Source organism: Protopterus annectens, chromosome 3.part1 (genome assembly GCF_019279795.1).
Source record: "Protopterus annectens isolate FY-2018-M chromosome 3.part1, PAN1.0, whole genome shotgun sequence".
Lineage (NCBI taxonomy): Eukaryota > Metazoa > Chordata > Ceratodontiformes > Protopteridae > Protopterus > Protopterus annectens.
In genome coordinates, this window is record NC_056732.1 from 359,080,123 (window position 1) to 359,099,951 (window position 19,829).

Genomic DNA, 19,829 nt, shown 5'->3' on the forward strand with positions numbered 1-19,829 from the left:
AAACAGGACTTCCTCAGAACAACGTATTGCCACCAAACCTCTCATTTTCTTCTGAGACATCTTTAGGGTCCATGAAGATTAAGTCAAGAGAGAAGTGATTTCTAGTGGAAGGCTTCCTCTGAAACTTACATTGTTACTTAATGAGCATACAGGTAGGGTTAGCAGCTCTCATAATCCATAAATTTAAATAGAATGCTTGATCGTTTTTCGTACAATTGTTTGGTTTATTTAATAAATTGGTGGATTTTACATCCTGTGGTCTCGTCTCTTTCTACAGTATCTGCACATTGGTGTATTCGTTTTAAGTTGCATTATAGAACAGCATTTCAGATGCCCAGTTACCATAAGTCAGGAATGGCTCTTCAGGCAAATGGGATGCTCAATATTAGAGAAAAAGGTTATTCTCCAGGAATATTACACATCGCATAGTTAATAATTCTACTAATTATACTGGGTGGCGCAGTGGTGCAGCGGTTAACATTGTCACTTCACAGCAAGAGGTTCTCCGGTTCGATTCTTGGCTGGGGTGCCTTCTGTGTGGAGTTTGCATGTTCTCCCTGTGTTCGCGTGGGTTTCCTCTGGGTACTTCGGTTTCCTCCCACATTCCAAAGACATGCATCTGGAGCATTTCTCCCTCGGCCTCCGCTGAAAACAGGCTCTGTGGAACCTAGTCGGACTTTCCCGGTCAACAAATGTTAAACAAATAAATCAATAAAATAATATCTTGAACCAGCATGCATTTATACAAGACTTTATGGCATCCCATGAAAGCTTATGCAATTCTGTAAAAAATTACTCTGATAGCTGCTGTCTGCCTGCTATCAGTCTGAGTGTGTGTGTGTGTGTGTGTGTGTGTGTGTGTGTGTATACACACACACACACACACACATATATATATATATATATATATATATATATATATATATATTTTATACCTGCTTAGAAATACAATATGCAGATTTACATATATCTATTTCTGTATACAATCTCAGACATCGACCACCTAGATCGTGTAAATTCCACACAGGCTAAGTGTTAATGAGTTAATAATGTCAGGCACTCACACACACTCACAATGAAGCAGAATGCTTATATGCACACAAAGAGATGTATACACAAAGAGATGTAGAGTCAGAGAGAGAGAGAGAGAGAGACTCATATACAGAAACACGCACACACACAGACACAGACACACACACGCACTATATACAGCTCAGATGTCTTTCTGTGATCTAATGAAAATTTAGGAAAGTTAGACGCAGTGCAAACCTTTACTGGCCTGCACACATGTCCTTGTAACTGCTGGTGTTACAGTTACTTATGCTTATTTATTTATTTCCAAAAAACCAAACACATCCACGCTGTCCAAATGGCTATAGAACGCTGGGTGAGTTCCTTCACTATGTAAACTTCACAAGAAAACCGCAGTACTCAAAATAGTGAAGTAAAAGCTTTTTAATGAATGAAAACCAAGTAAGCGCTTTCGCCAATAGGCTTCATCAGACTTATGACAATTCGTTGCATTGCAAACCATTTTAAAGCATCAACAGTAAATCTGATTGGTTACTCACGACATTTGCAAAAAAGCACCTACTTAAAGTGCACAGTTCATATAATACATAAAAATATATAAAAACTATATTAAAAACTCTGTCCACATGAATATGCTGCAGGCATCTACATGTATGACATCCTTGCCATTAAGATGTATAACATGATTATATCTTATGAAAAACGGAGCGCAGAGAATGTGTTAAAAACAAAACCTATACATATAGGAAATCCATCAAATACAAAAACAGACTGTTAATGAAGTATACAAAACGTAGACTATCAAGGTGAGAAACGTTAGAATAAATACATGAAATCTAATACAACTGACCTGAGACAAACTATAAATAAAATAATAAAGCTAAACATATATAAATTCTTTGTTAAAAACTACATGAATATATCCTAAAAACAGATATTAAAACAGTAAAAACTGCCTTAGTTTATATACCTATTAACAGGACTCACCCCAAAAAAGCAATTATAGCACAACATATTTAAAGTCTACAGGGGCATTTTGCTATACATATGTAACAAATCTGAGGAATGATTATAGCATGGCATTTAACAACAAAAGTATATCAGATAAAATAAGAATGATATATATAATGTGCAAGAGTCAAAAATATCTAACCTGCATATGAAGTAAATATTCGCAGCCTTGAAGGAAAATATAAAATAAACAACAATGAGATAAATATATATATATAAATCTAGGCTTAGCCCATAAAGAATGTACAACATTCTATGTATGTTACTAACATCCATTAAGTATATTGCCTATAGCTAGTGTAACATATGCAATGTAGCTCAACTCAATGGGATTTAGGAATCTTTCTGTTCTTCAAGAAGGGTTTGATTTGAACTTTCTCATTTAAACCTGGTGCCATGTCAGATCTAAGTCTGATAATCCATCTGGTTTCGCACTCCAGTGTTCTATTAATAATGTCTCCCCCTCTAATTCCTTGCTTTAAAAATTGTATAACATAGAAGGAAAAAACATGATCACCTCCAGATACCTTATGATGTCTGGATAGGGCATTCGTATCAGAACCTATTCTAATCTGATAGTTATGTTCCCTTATTCGCTCCTTCAACATGCGATTTGTTTTCCCAATATAGTAAGAAGGGCAAATTTTACACTTTGCTAAATAGACAACATGTTTAGTCTCACAACTAGTATTAGTATTAAAATGGTATCTCCTCATTGTCTTAGGATGTATAAACTCCGTGTCTTTATTGATGTAATTACATTGATTGCACCTGCCACAGGGAATGGTATTAATGTTATCACTAACATTCATAGCCTGTAGAGATGGACATTTCGGCTTACACAATATTCTCTTTAAGTTGGGGAGATTCCTATACACCAGTTTAGGTTTAGGGCCTACAACTTTACTCACTTCACTGTCTGAGAGCAATATATCCCAATGTTTGTATAACATATTCACAAAATCTGCACTATTTCTACTATAATATATGGTTGCTTTCACAAAATCATCAAATGCCCGGTCTACATTCAATTCTGCATGTTGTTCCATAAAATATGGTCTCGCTCTATCCAATCTCATGGCTTGGACTTCTTTTATGGTATCATTGATTTTTTCTCTATCGTATCCCCTCTCTATGAACCTATTCATTAGCTCTGATGTTTCAATTCTAAAATTCTCATCGCCTGGATTGAGTCGGGATGCTCTCATAAACTGACCCCTAAGTACATTTTTGAAGACATAGTTGGGATGCATACTTTGCTTATGCAAAAGGTTGTTCCTGTGGCAAGCCTTTCTATGTATGGAAGTGTTCAATAATCCATTCTCCAGCCTTGTTATCTCAATGTCTAGGAAACAAATCCTGGTTCTTGAATGATTAAGTGTAAATTTAAGAAAATGGGTGGATGTATCGAGATAGTGGACGAATCTCACGAGTGTATCCTCGTCTCCAAACCATATGAAGAAGAGGTCATCCACAAATCTACGATACATCCCAACATGTGTCCGAAAAAATTCATTCGTGCACAAAACTCTATCTTCCCAAGTGGCCATAACTAAGTTGGCGTAGCTATTGGCACAGGATGTGCCCATAGCTACGCCATCTCTCTGAAGATATAAGTCAGTACCAAACATAAAAATGTTATTAGTGAGAATCATTTCCAAGAACAAAGCAATCTGGTCCACTTTGGTATTCGTAAAATTAGAGTGAATACCTAGGTAGTCAGAGATATACGATTTAGCAAAGTGTAAAATTTGCCCTTCTTACTATATTGGGAAAACAAATCGCATGTTGAAGGAGCGAATAAGGGAACATAACTATCAGATTAGAATAGGTTCTGATACGAATGCCCTATCCAGACATCATAAGGTATCTGGAGGTGATCATGTTTTTTCCTTCTATGTTATACAATTTTTAAAGCAAGGAATTAGAGGGGGAGACATTATTAATAGAACACTGGAGTGCGAAACCAGATGGATTATCAGACTTAGATCTGACATGGCACCAGGTTTAAATGAGAAAGTTCAAATCAAACCCTTCTTGAAGAACAGAAAGATTCCTAAATCCCATTGAGTTGAGCTACATTGCATATGTTACACTAGCTATAGGCAATATACTTAATGGATGTTAGTAAGATACATAGAATGTTGTACATTCTTTATGGGCTAAGCCTAGATTTATATATATATATTTATCTCATTGTTGTTTATTTTATATATTCCTTCAAGGCTAATATTTACTTCATATGCAGGTTAGATATTTTGACTCTTGCACATTATATATATCATTCTTATTTTATCTGATATACTTTTGTTGTTAAATGCCATGCTATAATCATTCCTCAGATTTGTTACATATGTATAGCAAAATGCCCCTGTAGACTTTAAATATGTTGTGCTATAATTGCTTTTTGGGGCTTAGTCCTGTTAATAGGTATATAAACTAAGGCAGTTTTTACTGTTTTAATATCTGTTTTTAGGATATATTCATGTAGTTTTTAACAAAGAATTTATATATGTTTAGCTTTATTATTTTATTTATAGTTTGTCTCAGGTCAGTTGTATTAGATTTCATGTATTTATTCTAACGTTTCTCACCTTGATAGTCTACGTTTTGTATACTTCATTAACAGTCTGTTTTTGTATTTGATGGATTTCCTATATGTATAGGTTTTGTTTTTAACACATTCTCTGCGCTCCGTTTTTCATAAGATATAATCATGTTATACATCTTAATGGCAAGGATGTCATACATGTAGATGCCTGCAGCATATTCATGTGGACAGAGTTTTTAATATAGTTTTTATATATTTTTATGTATTATATGCACTGTGCACTTTAAGTAGGTGCTTTTTTGCAAATGTCGTGAGTAACCAATCAGATTTACTGTTGATGCTTTAAAATGGTTTGCAATGCAACGAATTGTCATAAGTCTGATGAAGCCTATTGGCGAAAGCGCTTACTTGGTTTTCGTTCATTAAAAAGCTTTTACTTCACTATTTTGAGTACTGCGGTTTTCTTGTGAAGTTTACATAGTGAAGGAACTCACCCAGCGTTCTATAGCCATTTGGACAGCGTGGATGTGTTTGGTTTTTTGGATTTACTTTTTATTTATTTCCACGCTTGTTCCAGTCTCTTATAGCTTGCTGTTCCGCTTTGGTTTTATCTATTTACTTTTATTCTTATTGACGGAACTGCGACCGGAGAGGATGGCGAACGAGGGTTTGCAAGTTAATGAGAACATTGAGCTACCGTATATTCCGCCTGTTGTGACACAGGCAAGCAAGTTTTTGGTTCGCTTTCAAGCTTGTGCGACCGGAGGACATAACCAGCTATTTGACTTTGTACCTAACATGGAAGGTTTGGAGGACGCCCGCAATACAGTACAGGATTTCAACATTCTTAAGGACATACAAGATTTTGAAACAGCTTTTTACAAACTAAAAAAGCTACAGGTACAAAGACACTATTTTGAAACCTGTTTGGATCGGAACATTGTGCCTCGTGGGCTTCGCATTTTGAAAATGCCCACGTCAGGCAACCAGTTCCCTGAATTACTTTATCGCTGGCAACAGCTCAATCTTGAGCCGAGCCGTAATTATATGAAGTTACTTATAGACTTCCATTTACCAGAAGAAAATAGACTGAGACTCCTAATTAATGAAATGTTTGAAAGTTTATCAGTTAAATGTAATGAGAATGTATATTCATTGAAGTTGGAGAAAATTTTAGATGAAGTTACAATGTTTGAGAAACGGTTAGTTGACCAAAAGAAACACAAAATCACGCGAGATACTCGTGATTTTACTAGCAATAATGTTTTTATGTGGCCACGAGATAGCTACAGTGATGTTTTAAATTATAATAATCCCCGCTTTAAACAACAAGGTTTTGGGAACGATAATACAGTAGATCGTAGGTCTAATAGATCTAATGATGCTAGGACAAATGTTGTTAGAACGTCTAAGGCAGTTGGACACACAAAAGACGTTATAGAACATGTGCCTGAAGCCTTGATTGTTGAACCTACCACACACTCGGATGTGTTGGGAGTGAATGAAGGTAATGAAAGGCCTAGTCCAATACAAGTTAGTAACCCTCAGTTGGAAAAGGATATGAATCCACCAATTGATGGAAGTAGCACAGATACTAGAACCCCACAGTTAGTGGGAGATACACAGACATACAAAGTACATGTAGCAGATTTAAATAATGTTCAGGTCGTTAGACCAAAAGAGTTCAATTTTGGTAAAACTCACACCCCTTTCCCTATCGCACAGGATAATTTTTTGGGGAAGAGAAGGTCGGGGAGCAGGGGCCGACAAAAGAGGAAAGGCTCCATGGAGGAACAACAAGGACCCACCATAAAGAAAATGTGGGAGAAGTCAACGCATTAGTTGTGAATTTATCTAATAGAGTGTTAACTAAATATGAAGAACAGGTATTAAATAAGGGATTGAATTTTATCCCTACCAAACAGACTGACTTAGTCGATACCATTATTGACACTAAGCTGTTTACACGAAAGGTACAGCTTACCCTAGATTTTGGTAATGCTAAACAAGAGGTAGGTCCTAGGAAGTTCCGAGCAAATAGTACATATATTCCACAGTTGAATCCAACATTAGAAGTATTCAGCAATGTGATGGACAATGATGTTTATGATTACTATAACCGTTCTAACTTTAATCATTACAAATCTAACCTTAACTACCAACAAAGAAAAGCCCTAAATGACCTTAAAAATGATAGATCATTAGTCATTAGACCAGCGGACAAAGGTGGTCATATTGTCCTTATGGACATTTCTGATTACAACTTAAGAATGAAACACCTATTAGCAGATGATAAGTCTTATCAGAAGATAGATTCAAATATGGTGGCAGACAAAGTATTTAGTATTTACTATTCCTTAGATGATCTACTCATGTCCTCTGACATTACCAAAGAGCTATATGACTTTTTTAAGGTTAGTAATCCCATCATACCCATTGTCCAGGGGCTCCCGAAAGTACATAAGTCCATTACAGACCCACCCATTAGGCCGATTGTAGCAGGTCAAGGGTGGGTCACTCAACCTTTGTCAGTATATACAGACTACCTTCTAAGGCCGTTAGTGGATGCTAATGTAAGGATACTTAAGGATAGTAAACAGTTTTTAATAGATTTATATTCTTTCACAAGAGAACTAAGACATGATCAACCCTTTATACTGGTAACACTCGATGTGGTTAGTCTTTTCACAGTAATCCCCAATGACCTGGGCCTATCGTATATCTCTGACTACCTAGGTATTCACTCTAATTTTACGAATACCAAAGTGGACCAGATTGCTTTGTTCTTGGAAATGATTCTCACTAATAACATTTTTGTTTGGTACTGACTTATATCTTCAGAGAGATGGCGTAGCTATGGGCACATCCTGTGCCAATAGCTACGCCAACTTAGTTATGGCCACTTGGGAAGATAGAGTTTTGTGCACGAATGAATTTTTTCGGACACATGTTGGGATGTATCGTAGATTTGTGGATGACCTCTTCTTCATATGGTTTGGAGACGAGGAGACACTCGTGAGATTCGTCCACTATCTCGATACATCCACCCATTTTCTTAAATTTACACTTAATCATTCAAGAACCAGGATTTGTTTCCTAGACGTTGAGATAACAAGGCTGGAGAATGGATTATTGAACACTTCCATACATAGAAAGGCTTGCCACAGGAACAACCTTTTGCATAAGCAAAGTATGCATCCCAACTATGTCTTCAAAAATGTACTTAGGGGTCAGTTTATGAGAGCATCCCGACTCAATCCAGGCGATGAGAATTTTAGAATTGAAACATCAGAGCTAATGAATAGGTTCATAGAGAGGGGATACGATAGAGAAAAAATCAATGATACCATAAAAGAAGTCCAAGCCATGAGATTGGATAGAGCGAGACCATACTTTATGGAACAAACATGCAGAATTGAATGTAGACCGGGCATTTGATGATTTTGTGAAAGCAACCATATATTATAGTAGAAATAGTGCAGATTTTGTGAATATGTTATACAAACATTGGGATATATTGCTCTCAGACAGTGAAGTGAGTAAAGTTGTAGGCCCTAAACCTAAACTGGTGTATAGGAATCTCCCCAACTTAAAGAGAATATTGTGTGCGAAATGTCCATCTCTACAGGCTATGAATGTTAGTGATAACATTAATACCATTCCTGTGGCAGGTGCAATCAATGTAATTACATCAATAAAGACACGGAGTTTATACATCCTAAGACAATGAGGAGATACCATTTTAATACTAATACTAGTTGTGAGACTAAACATGTTGTCTATTTAGCAAAGTGTAAAATTTGCCCTTCTTACTATATTGGGAAAACAAATCGCATGTTGAAGGAGCGAATAAGGGAACATAACTATCAGATTAGAATAGGTTCTGATAATGAATGCCCTATCCAGACATCATAAGGTATCTGGAGGTGATCATGTTTTTCCTTCTATGTTATACAATTTTAAAGCAAGGAATTAGAGGGGGAGACATTATTAATAGAACACTGGAGTGCGAAACCAGATGGATTATCAGACTTAGATCTGACATGGCACCAGGTTTAAATGAGAAAGTTCAAATCAAACCCTTCTTGAAGAACAGAAAGATTCCTAAATCCCATTGAGTTGAGCTACATTGCATATGTTACACTAGCTATAGGCAATATACTTAATGGATGTTAGTAAGATACATAGAATGTTGTACATTCTTTATGGGCTAAGCCTAGATTTATATATATATATTTATCTCATTGTTGTTTATTTTATATATTCCTTCAAGGCTGCGAATATTTACTTCATATGCAGGTTAGATATTTTTGACTCTTGCACATTATATATATCATTCTTATTTTATCTGATATACTTTTGTTGTTAAATGCCATGCTATAATCATTCCTCAGATTTGTTACATATGTATAGCAAAATGCCCCTGTAGACTTTAAATATGTTGTGCTATAATTGCTTTTTTTGGGGTGAGTCCTGTTAATAGGTATATAAACTAAGGCAGTTTTTACTGTTTTAATATCTGTTTTTAGGATATATTCATGTAGTTTTTAACAAAGAATTTATATATGTTTAGCTTTATTATTTTATTTATAGTTTGTCTCAGGTCAGTTGTATTAGATTTCATGTATTTATTCTAACGTTTCTCACCTTGATAGTCTACGTTTTGTATACTTCATTAACAGTCTGTTTTTGTATTTGATGGATTTCCTATATGTATAGGTTTTGTTTTTAACACATTCTCTGCGCTCCGTTTTTCATAAGATATAATCATGTTATACATCTTAATGGCAAGGATGTCATACATGTAGATGCCTGCAGCATATTCATGTGGACAGAGTTTTTAATATAGTGTTTTATATATTTTTATGTATTATATGCACTGTGCACTTTAAGTAGGTGCTTTTTTGCAAATGTCGTGAGTAACCAATCAGATTTACTGTTGATGCTTTAAAATGGTTTGCAATGCAACGAATTGTCATAAGTCTGATGAAGCCTATTGGCGAAAGCGCTTACTTGGTTTTCGTTCATTAAAAAGCTTTTACTTCACTATTTTGAGTACTGCGGTTTTCTTGTGAAGTTTACATAGTGAATGAACTCACCCAGCGTTCTATAGCCATTTGGACAGCGTGGATGTGTTTGGTTTTTTGGATTTACTTTTTATTTATTTCCACGCTTGTTCCAGTCTCTTATAGCTTGCTGTTCTGCTTTGGTTTTATCTATTTATTTATTTATTTGTTCTCACTAGCCACAGTCTAGGAGCTGATGTTAGTGAGGGAAAGGGACTGGAAATGCTTAACTGCTATCGCTGCAGATACTTTAGGCCCGTTTTCTTTTTTGCTTATTTTTATTTCTCGTGCTTGCTAAACATTGCTAAATAGCACTTAGCAATCTAATTCAATGTGGCAACTGATATTCCCCCCTCTGAGCTTCGCAGCAATTTAAGATGTTTATTGTGAAATAACAAACTTCATCAGGTTCTCCTTGTACAATACCATGTTGGTAACCATTTGTTCTCCATCAAGGTTTTAAGTTCTTCCCATTATCTAGTAGCATTTAATGGTCATGCTGGTATTGTTACAGAACAATGTCACTCACTGTGGTAGGCAGAATGCAAGTAGACTGGATCTTCTTTGGGAAGTTTTAGTTAATATAACATCCAGATCTTGGTTCTTTTTAGTTGATTAGTTTGGTCTTGTTCCATCAGTAACTAGATGGGTAATATACAAGTTATACAGTCCATCCAGTTGTGATTTACTTTGACTATTCATGCCTAAATTAATATCTAAACTGAGACAGCAAAACAATGCATGAAATGGCACCAAGCCTAAAAGGTTAGGGAGGAGGGGAAGCTAATGCTACCATAATACTACCACAGGAAAATAACAGATAAAAGCACCAACATGTTATGAGGATGGAATCCCAGTGTTGGATCTGTATCATCAAACAGGTTCCAAATTCGAGTAATATAGCCAGCTGGGAAGACCAAAGTAAAAGCATAATATATAAAATTAATTCAACAAAATTAGAAGTTATGTACTCACCATAACGTTCCATCTGAGTAGGTACTTCATTTGTCTGCAACCTGTGGGTCTCGGATCCAACCGGCAGCTTTCCAAGCTTCAAGATCCGAGCTCCTAGCTCCTCCCCTCTACCCACAATCCCCTGTTCACCACCACACTACCTCAGATCGGTTTTGCTGTATTACCTGAAAAACCTGTAATAAACAGGTTCAGATATTCTCAAGAATCATAAATGATCCTAGAAACCCGATACAGGTTAGGGGGATGGCAGGGGGGGATGGTTGCAGACAAATGAAGTACCTACTCAGATGGAACGTTATGGTGAGTACATAACTTCTAAATCTGAAGTAGTTACTTCATTTGTTCTGCAACCTGTGGGACAGAGTCCCCAGCTACCTACACAAAGAAACCTGGGTGGCCTATAGAAGGATATTCCGAAGCACCGCGGAGCCAAAGGACACCCTGCTTCTAGACATCATGTCCAGCTTATAATGAGAAATAAACGTATGAGCAGAAGACCAAGTGGCTGCTGAACATATGTCGTCCAACGGCATCCTGGACCAGAAGGCTGCAGAAGTTGCGATGGACCGTGTGGAATGTGCACGAATTTTAAATGGGATTGTTTTGCCCGATGCCTTATAAGCCTGAGAAATACATTGACAAATCCAATTAGCCAGTGTCACTTTGGATATAGGTTTTCCCATGGATGAAGGAGCAAATGACACAAACAGTTGATCAGCCTTACGAACGTCTTTGGTCCTGTGCAGGTAAAAACGCAACTGTCTATGTACATCTAGTGTACGCAACATGTATTCTCCCTTATTTTGAAAATTCTTGAAAAACACTGGCAGATTGATAGTCTGATTGATATTTGCCACAGATGCCACTTTTGTAAAAAAGACAGGTTAGTCCTGAGAGAGACTCTGTCATTATGAAAAATAAGATAGGGAGGTTTCATGCACAAAGCTTGGAGCTCTTAAACCCTTTTAGCAGAAGTTATGTCTACCAAGAATGCTGTTTTCCAGGACAGAAAATTAAGGGGTACAGAAGCTGCAGGTTCAAAAGGAGGTTTCGTTAAGGCTTGCAGAACAAAGGTTAAGTCCCAAGGGGGAGTCACGGATTTCACCGGTGGCTTGTGAAGGAAAACGCCACGCAAGAATGTCTTACACAATTTTGTAGATGCTAGAGATCCTAATCCATCTCCCACATGAAAATGGGATATTGCTGCCAACTGTACTTTTACCGTTGATGCACTGGCCCCTTGTTCAAATATCATGGACAAAAAATCCAAGACTGTAGGAATCGGAACAGTAACAGGGTTGAGACCCTGGCTGTTAGCCCAGATAGAAAATCGTTTCCACTTGCTATTATAGATTTTCCTGGTGGACGGTTTATGAGCCGCTACCAGAATAGTTTTCACTGGTGACGAGATACCGGGAGTCCTTGCCATTAGTGGAACTGGATCAACCAAGCCGCGAGCATGAGGTTTACCAGGTTTGGTGTTGGGCACCCTGTTGGGTGCGATATCAGATCTGGAATGGGATCCAGGATTAAAGGGGAGGAGAGACTGAGACCGCAGGTATGGAAACCAGATTTGACGAGGCCAGAATGGGGCTATGAGGATAAATTTGCTCCCCAACCATGCGGCTTTCTGAATGAACTTCACCATGAGCGGAAGTGGGGGGTAAGCATAGAGTAGACCGGGAGGCCAAGCATGAATCAGAGCGTCTCTGGGGCTCTCCCCTTCTGGGGGAAGAATTGCGAAGAACTCGCTGCATTTTGTGTTTTGTAGGGTAGCAAAAAGATCGCAGTGAGGCCAACCCCACTTGTGGAAAATTTCCTTCGCAACTTTTGGATTTAGAGACCACTCATAAGGACTGAGAATCACTTGACTCAATTTGTCCGCCAGAATGTTGGATCATCCCGGAATGTGCGTTGCTATCAGAAAGCGGTTGGTGGATATCGCCCATTCCCAAACTCTCGTGGCTTCTCGACAAAGAGGGTAGGATCTGGTTCCACCTCGTTTGTTTATATACCAGACCACTGACATTGTCTGTCTGTATTGCAATCGCTCCTAGAAGTAGAAGGTCTTGGAGAGCCTGCAACGCTAGAAGCACTGCCCTAATCTTCAGAACATTTATGTGCAAGGCGGTCTCCGACAAGGTCCACGTGCCTTGGACGTTTCTGTCCAAACAATGCCCCCCCCCCCACCCTAGGCGAGAAGCATCCGTGGTTAACGTGGCCTGGGGAGGGGGAATCACGAAGGGTCTCCCTTGCCGGAGTTCTGGGGAGTGAAGCCACCAAAGGAGGGATTCCCTGCAAAGCCTGCTCAGGGGAATGGGGGTGTTCAATGGGTGGTGTAACAGTGACCACTGAACTTGGAGTGTCCACTGTAATATACGCATCCTTAGGCGAGCATGGAGAGAGAGGCCGATAGCCACTGCCATCGAGCCTAGTGCTCTCAGGACTAACTCCGCTGGCGGAGCTTTGGTGCGAAGAAGAGCCAAAACTTGGAGTGAGAGGCTGGACAGCCTGTCCGAGGTCAAGAAGGCCCGAGAGGATCAGGAATCTAGCCTGGCTCCTATGAAATCTAATGCTTGCACAGGATGAAGAAAAGACTTCGGTATGTTGACTGAAATGCCCAAGCTGTCGGCAAGAGACAGAACATAGTCCCTTGTGGTACAAATTTGATGCCTGTTGGTTGCTGTGAGGAGCCAGTTGTCTAGGTACGGAAAGACCCTTATGCCCTGAAGCCTCAGGTGGGCCGCAACCACTGCCATGACTTTGGTGAACACCCTGGGGGCTGAGCTGGGGGCTGAGGTGAGTCCGAACGGAAGGACCCTGAACTGGTAATGACTGGCTCCTAGCTGGAAGCGGAGGAACCTCCTGGACCGTCTGTCCATTAGAATGTGGTAGTACACGTCCTTGAGGTCTATGGAGCACATCCAGTCGTTCTCCTGCATTAAGGGGAGAATAGATTGTAGAGTGACCATCTGGAACTTTTCTTTGGGGACAAACATGTTCAGGGCGGACAAGTCTAGAATGGGCCTGAGGTCCCCCGTCTTTTTTGGCACTAAAAAGAACCTTGAGTAGTAGCCCGATCTGGATTGGTCTGGGGGGACCCGCTGGATGGCTCTTTTTCCTAACAAATTTGAAATCTCTACGGTAGCCACCTCTCTTTGATTGGGTGGGACATCGGGGAGGCGACCACCTGAGGGAGGGCGAAATAGGAAGGGAATTTTGTAGCCTCTGGATATAATTCGGAGCACCCATCGATCGTTCGTGATGGACTCCCACATTGACAGGTGCTTCGTTAAATGCCCCCCGACTGCCTCCAGAGCTGGACAGTCGGGTAAGCCCTCAGGGCTGCTGCGCGGGTCTCTCAGAGAAAGGCTCCCTAGACCCGAAGTTACGCGGTCCCCCTCTGCCTCAGGGCCGGCGTCCACCCTGTCCCCCTCTGCCTCTGGAGGGCGTGGAGTCCAAAGCCGGATAGGATTGCTGAGACTTGCGGAACCACAGCTTATTTTGCCCCCTCTGATTCCTTGAGAAGGAACGTTGGGGGCTAGAGAAGCGGACTCCGATGGCAGACAGCATCTTCCCATCCTTCTCGCTTTGGACTAGTGTATCGCGTACGGTCTTGCCAAAAAGCAAAGAGCAGTCAAAGGGTGCGTTCGCGAAGGATGCCTTGAAAGGTTCCGTGAAATTACAAAGGCGGAGCCAGGCATGGCATCGCAAGACAACACCTGCCCCGCTGGCCCTTGCGGCTCCCTCCGTAGCATAAGACAGTAGCCGCATGGACGTATTTGAAATGGACTTGAGAGTGGCCATACGAGTCGAGAACACGGTTTTGTCCTCGACCGACATGGACTCTTATGGAGCTGCAGTGTATTCCTTGATCAAATCCCATTGCAGCCTGATGACATGCGCCATATAATTCAGCGCCCTCACCGAGAAGGTTGCTGAGGCAAAGGTCCGCTTCCCTATGCGGTCCAGCGCACGGGACTCCTTGTCCGGTGGGTGGACCGTGGAGCTCTCCTGGGAGGGTTCTCTCTTAGTGGCAGCAGCCACCAACATGGCATCAACTGGAGACCCATTGGCCCAAGCCTGCCTATCTGAAGGGGGGCTAAGGATTTTATCCGGCCGGCGTGGGATAGGCTCCACGGTGTCGGGTTCCTGCCAAGCCCTGGTAGTCAGGAGATCTACCAGGGGATCTGCCGGTGGGGACACCCAGGAGGTAGATGGGCCCGCTTCAAATGCCTCCAGAAATACGGACTCATCCGAGGAAGGTTTTTGGGCAGACCACCCCCCCTAATACGCAACATTTCCATGATGTCTCCAAAGGAGACATCCTCGGGGGGGTGACCTTGGGGAACCTTCCCTTTCCTCTAAGTCCATATCTGTGGTGACGGACTCGGGGGAGTCCATGTGCCTCCTTTTACACGTCCATTTACGAGGCACCTCCTCTGTGGGACTATCAGAAGAGGGCTCGTCAACAGCCTCTTGTTCCTCCGAGGGAACCAACTGGAGGGTCTGAGCAGGCTGTCCCGATGGAAGGATGATGGAAGGTAGACCAGTATGCAGTGAGGGAGCGGAAGGATCCAAAGCCCGAGTCAGGGACCTGGAAGACATCGACAGTACCCTCTCCACTACCTCGAACACCGAGGGAGAACTACTCTCTTCCGGCCCCAACAGCAGTCTCCTCGGCTCAGAGATAGGGATCGGGGTCGGAGCTGAAGCCATCAGATCAGAAAGGGAGGTGTTCTCCAACATAGGAGGCGCTGAAGATGCACCCGCTCCCACGGATCTGACGCCCGGCCCACGGCCCCGAGAGCTCGGATCCGAGATACTCGAGGGTATGGTCGGTGTCGAGAAGGCTTGGGCCACCGGCGCCGACAAAACCCCGGTTCCGAAAGGGCCTGGATCCTAAGACTCCAAAACCCGGATCCGGGTTGAAGAAGGAGAAATCGGGGCAATTATTGAAGCTGCACTCCCTCCCCTGTGGGGTGGGAGGCAGGAGCACCCCCATCTGCATTTGGGTCTGCAGAAACCGAGGCATCATCCTGTCCATATGGGTGTCGGAGAGAGACCTGGTAAGATCTAGAGGAGGTTGTAGAGGCGGGCCTGGAAGGCAGTCTCGACGACCTCGAGGGTGATAGGAGCTCCTCCTCCGGCTCCGGTGAGAAGGAAGGGGATCGGAGCAGAGAAGGAGAAGGTCCGGACACCCTCGGAGGTGATTTAACAGTCTTCGATAGCAGAGCCGAGGGATGAGGCTCGGCTCGCCTCTTGTGTCTGTGCTTCTCCCTGTGCTTTTCCCTAGAAGGAGAAGACTGAACTTCCCTCGTACTCAAGGCAATAGTGGGAGGTTGAGTCCCAGCCTGAGTCGAGAGAGTCAGGGGTGCCGAAGCTACCTGGGCAGCCTGCACCTTGGAGGAAGAGGCCTCCTCCGGGGGAAGCAATCCCGCCAGAATAAGCCTGTTCCTCCTGTCCCTCACAGCCCGGGGGTTGAAGGCTGCGCAAACCTGGCAGTTTGAAGACAAATGGGCAACCCCCAGACATATAACGCACTGAGTGTGGCCATCAGCTGGGGAAAGCTTATGGCCACACCCAGTGCACTTAGAAAAAATAGCCTTATGGCCTTCGGCCATTTTCCTAACACACACTCACACACCCAAACACCTAGGGGAGGGTTAACTGAACAAAACGCAATCCCGAAAATAAAAAAGGAGCAGAGAAACACTCTCTCAACACACTCTTCTTTTAACTTCCCTGCTACTAAGCTCAGGAGCTCTTCTCAAGATGCTTGTGATTCAAGCCGCGGCAAAAACGATCTGAGGTAGTGTGGTGGTGACAGGAGATTGTGGGTAGAGGGGAGGAGCTAGGAGCTCGGATCTTGAAACTTGGAAAGCTGCCGGTCGGATCACAGACCCACAGGTTGCAGAACAAATGAAGTAACTACTTCAGATTATATTGTTTTATGCTCACTTTTCTGTGCAGATAACCAAACACAACAAGAATTGTAGAATAAGGCTCAAGTAATTCCTACACAAGATGGTGGTATCAGGCTGGTCAATATATATATATATATATATATATATATATATATATATATATATATATATATATATATATATATATATATATATAGATATATATATATATATATATATAGATATATATATATATATTTATATATAGTATATGTAGTAATTATAATTCCTTGAGGCATACATCAGTGCAGTGATCACTATTTAGAGAGTTTTGTATGAGAAAATACATGTCATTTCCTGCTATTGTCTGTTTGACCCCATGAAACAACAATTACATTAAACATATGTCCTAGTAGTTACACAAGGTTAAAAAAACAATACATACCTGAGCAGGAAAGAACCAGAAGAAAAGGTTGCTGTTACAAGTCTCATTCACTGTGAGATAACCAGAATAGCTCTTCACATTATCTCCTGGAAGTGGGCCCACCAAACTCAGTTCCCTTGCTGAAAAAGAGACAATATATATATATTCTCTCTCCAGTATGTAAACAGCACACTGTCAACAAAGCAAACCTTATCCCTGCACACACAAACACAAAAGAAGACTCATATTTGCATATAACTGTAACATACAAAAATGCTGAAAGCTTCTGAACTGGTAGCAACTATCAGATTTCACAGTTTAATTATGAGGTGTGGATTTCATTTTCTCCATGAAGGCTTCCCTACCTCTCCTCATACATCCAGCTTCAGACTCCACATTTTATTGTTTTACAAGCAGCTGATAATACAGCCCACCGACTAGGGACTTCAAATCAATCAACAAGTAAAGCAATTCCAATCTCAGCTCTCTTTTTGCAGACACCATTAAAGCATGATCATGCAGCAGACAAGCTGATTAAGTATTGCCTTTTATTAAACTTCCATTAATGAAGAATCACAAAAAATCCAGACCAAAGAATATGTATTGAAAACTGTATCAGCTTACTTGCCACTGTATATGTACACATACTTCCTCAATTTCACATTCCCCAGGTCACAGGCCTTCCAACCACAGTGATTCTGTGTGTGTGTGTGTGTGTGTGTGTGTGTGTGTGTGTGTGTGTGTGTGTGTGTGTGTGTGTGTGTGTGTGTGTGTGTGTGTGTGTGTGTGTGTGTGTGTGTGTGTGTGTGTGTATGTACGCACATGTGTGCTCATGTGTGAAGGTATGTGCAACATTCATTATATACATTACTCACGTTTTACTTTGTTTACAATAAGGTGCAGTTTACAAACACTAACCTTAACAGCAGTTTTAAGGGACCATCTTCTGATGCCAATAATTTCATTAGGAATGATGACTGTCCCACTCAGAGAAAAGGTCACCTTACTTCAAATAAGAAGAAAGTCCATATGGGCTGCTAATGCCCATTCTCATGTCATGCATATACATACGCATGTGTGTGTATACATATATATATAAATAAATACACACACACACACACACACACATACGATACACAACCCAGTCTCGTTATGACCATTACATTTTCTCCTCTCTCCAAGAACCAACTGTACATGCACGAAAAGCACTTCTGAAGGAGTGTGCACATGCAAGCAGACATTCAACTAGTTGAAAAGAATAAGCAGAAAAAAAAAAACTTCTCTAAGTGGAAGAATTTAAGACAGGAAGAAGCCTGGAAGCTTTCTATGCAGAATCATTTCAAAAACATTTTGACATGAGACTGCATTGTAAGAGGGGGTTCCATGGGCAGACATGCTGAAATGCAAGTTCTGAGCATTATGTTCCCAACCAGTAATGACAGGAATGAACACAACTCCACAAAACATGACACACAAGTCTCAGGTGGAGTGCACCTATATTATTATTAATTCAAAGTCGGATGGCCAAACATAAAGCCCATCATATAACCCTTAACCCACATAAACAGATGGAACAAAAGTACAGTTTTGTACCTACCATAAATGTAGATGTTCGAGTGCTAATACAGCTGCAGTCATTACAAATGGGTTCGCCTGCCATCAGGCGGGTCCTCGGTCGGCCGAATTCCAAAGTCTAGATCCAGCGTTGGTTGTTGTCGCCTTCTTCCCTGACGTCAGTGCGACAGGGGTATATAAGACACAGCAGACACCATTTTCTTCAGTCTTTCTTGCCCCAGATGTCAGGTGCCCCCAAAAGGAAGGCAATACATAATTTATGTCTGTGTATAGTCATGCAATGCAATATAATCAAGATTCAGTAGTTGCAAGCAAATACACCATAGAAGGATAACCCAAACAGGTTTTATGAGGAGTAGTTAGCCACTAGGTGTGTACCAAGAGGGGAAGGAGAGGGAAACCTGGACTGCAGCTGTATTAGCACTCGAACATCTACATTTATGGTAGGTACAAAACTGTACTATGTTCATCGTGCATACAGCTGCAGTCATTACAGATGGGTAGAATCCCAAAGCTACGCACAGGGTGGTAGGCACTAGGTGGAATTAGGAGGAGCCAGAATGCCCTGCAACACAGCAGTGGCAAAGCCTGCTCTTGTTTTGGAGTATAAAGGTAGGTGGTAGTGTTTAGTGAAGGTATGCACCGAACTCCAGGTGGCTGCCTCCAAAATATCTTTGGTAGGAACTCCTCTGAGGAAGGCTGCAGAGGTAGCTGTGGCCCTTGTGGAGTGGGGTCCGATGCCTGTAGGCACAGATTTACCATGAAAGGAGTAACAAAAACGTATGCAGTGGCCTATCCATTTTGAAATTGTCTGTTTGGAAACTGGCTTCCCTTGGGCTCCTACAGCATAGGACACAGAGTTGTTCTGATTTCCTGAACGGCTTTGTTCTGTCCAAATAGTAACGCAGCTGTCTATGGATGTCTAAGGAATGTAGCAGCCTTTCCCCTTTGTTTTGAGGATTGGGGTAAAAGGTAGGTAAATGTATGGCCTGATTTAAGGCTACCCTGGATACTACCTTTGGCATAAATGACGGGTTGGTTCGTAGGGAAACCCTGTCCTGATGGAAGATGAGAAAGGGCTGCACAGCCATGAGGGCTTGTAATTCTGAGACCCTACGAGCGGAGGTAATAGCCAGAGGGAAAGCTGTTTTCCAGGACAAATATTGCAAATCTGTTGAGGCAGCTGGTTCAAAAGGAGACCATGTTAATTTTTCTAGAATGTAATTAAGATCCCAGGCTGGGATTGGTCGTTTCCTTGGACGTCTTTTATTCTTAGCCCCTCTGAGGAA

At 41.4% G+C, this 19,829-nt stretch overlaps 1 protein-coding gene across 1 annotated transcript in view; it reads right to left on the minus strand.

Moving 5' to 3' along the window:
- The window catches only part of CPVL (carboxypeptidase vitellogenic like), a 1,169,046-nt gene that overhangs the window by 1,026,229 nt on the left and 122,988 nt on the right, over nucleotides 1-19,829 (minus strand). Inside the window, exon 3 of the mRNA XM_044066818.1 lies at nucleotides 16,987-17,105. Within this exon, the coding sequence (XP_043922753.1) occupies nucleotides 16,987-17,105 (119 nt within the window). The remainder of the gene's footprint in view (nucleotides 1-16,986; nucleotides 17,106-19,829) is intronic.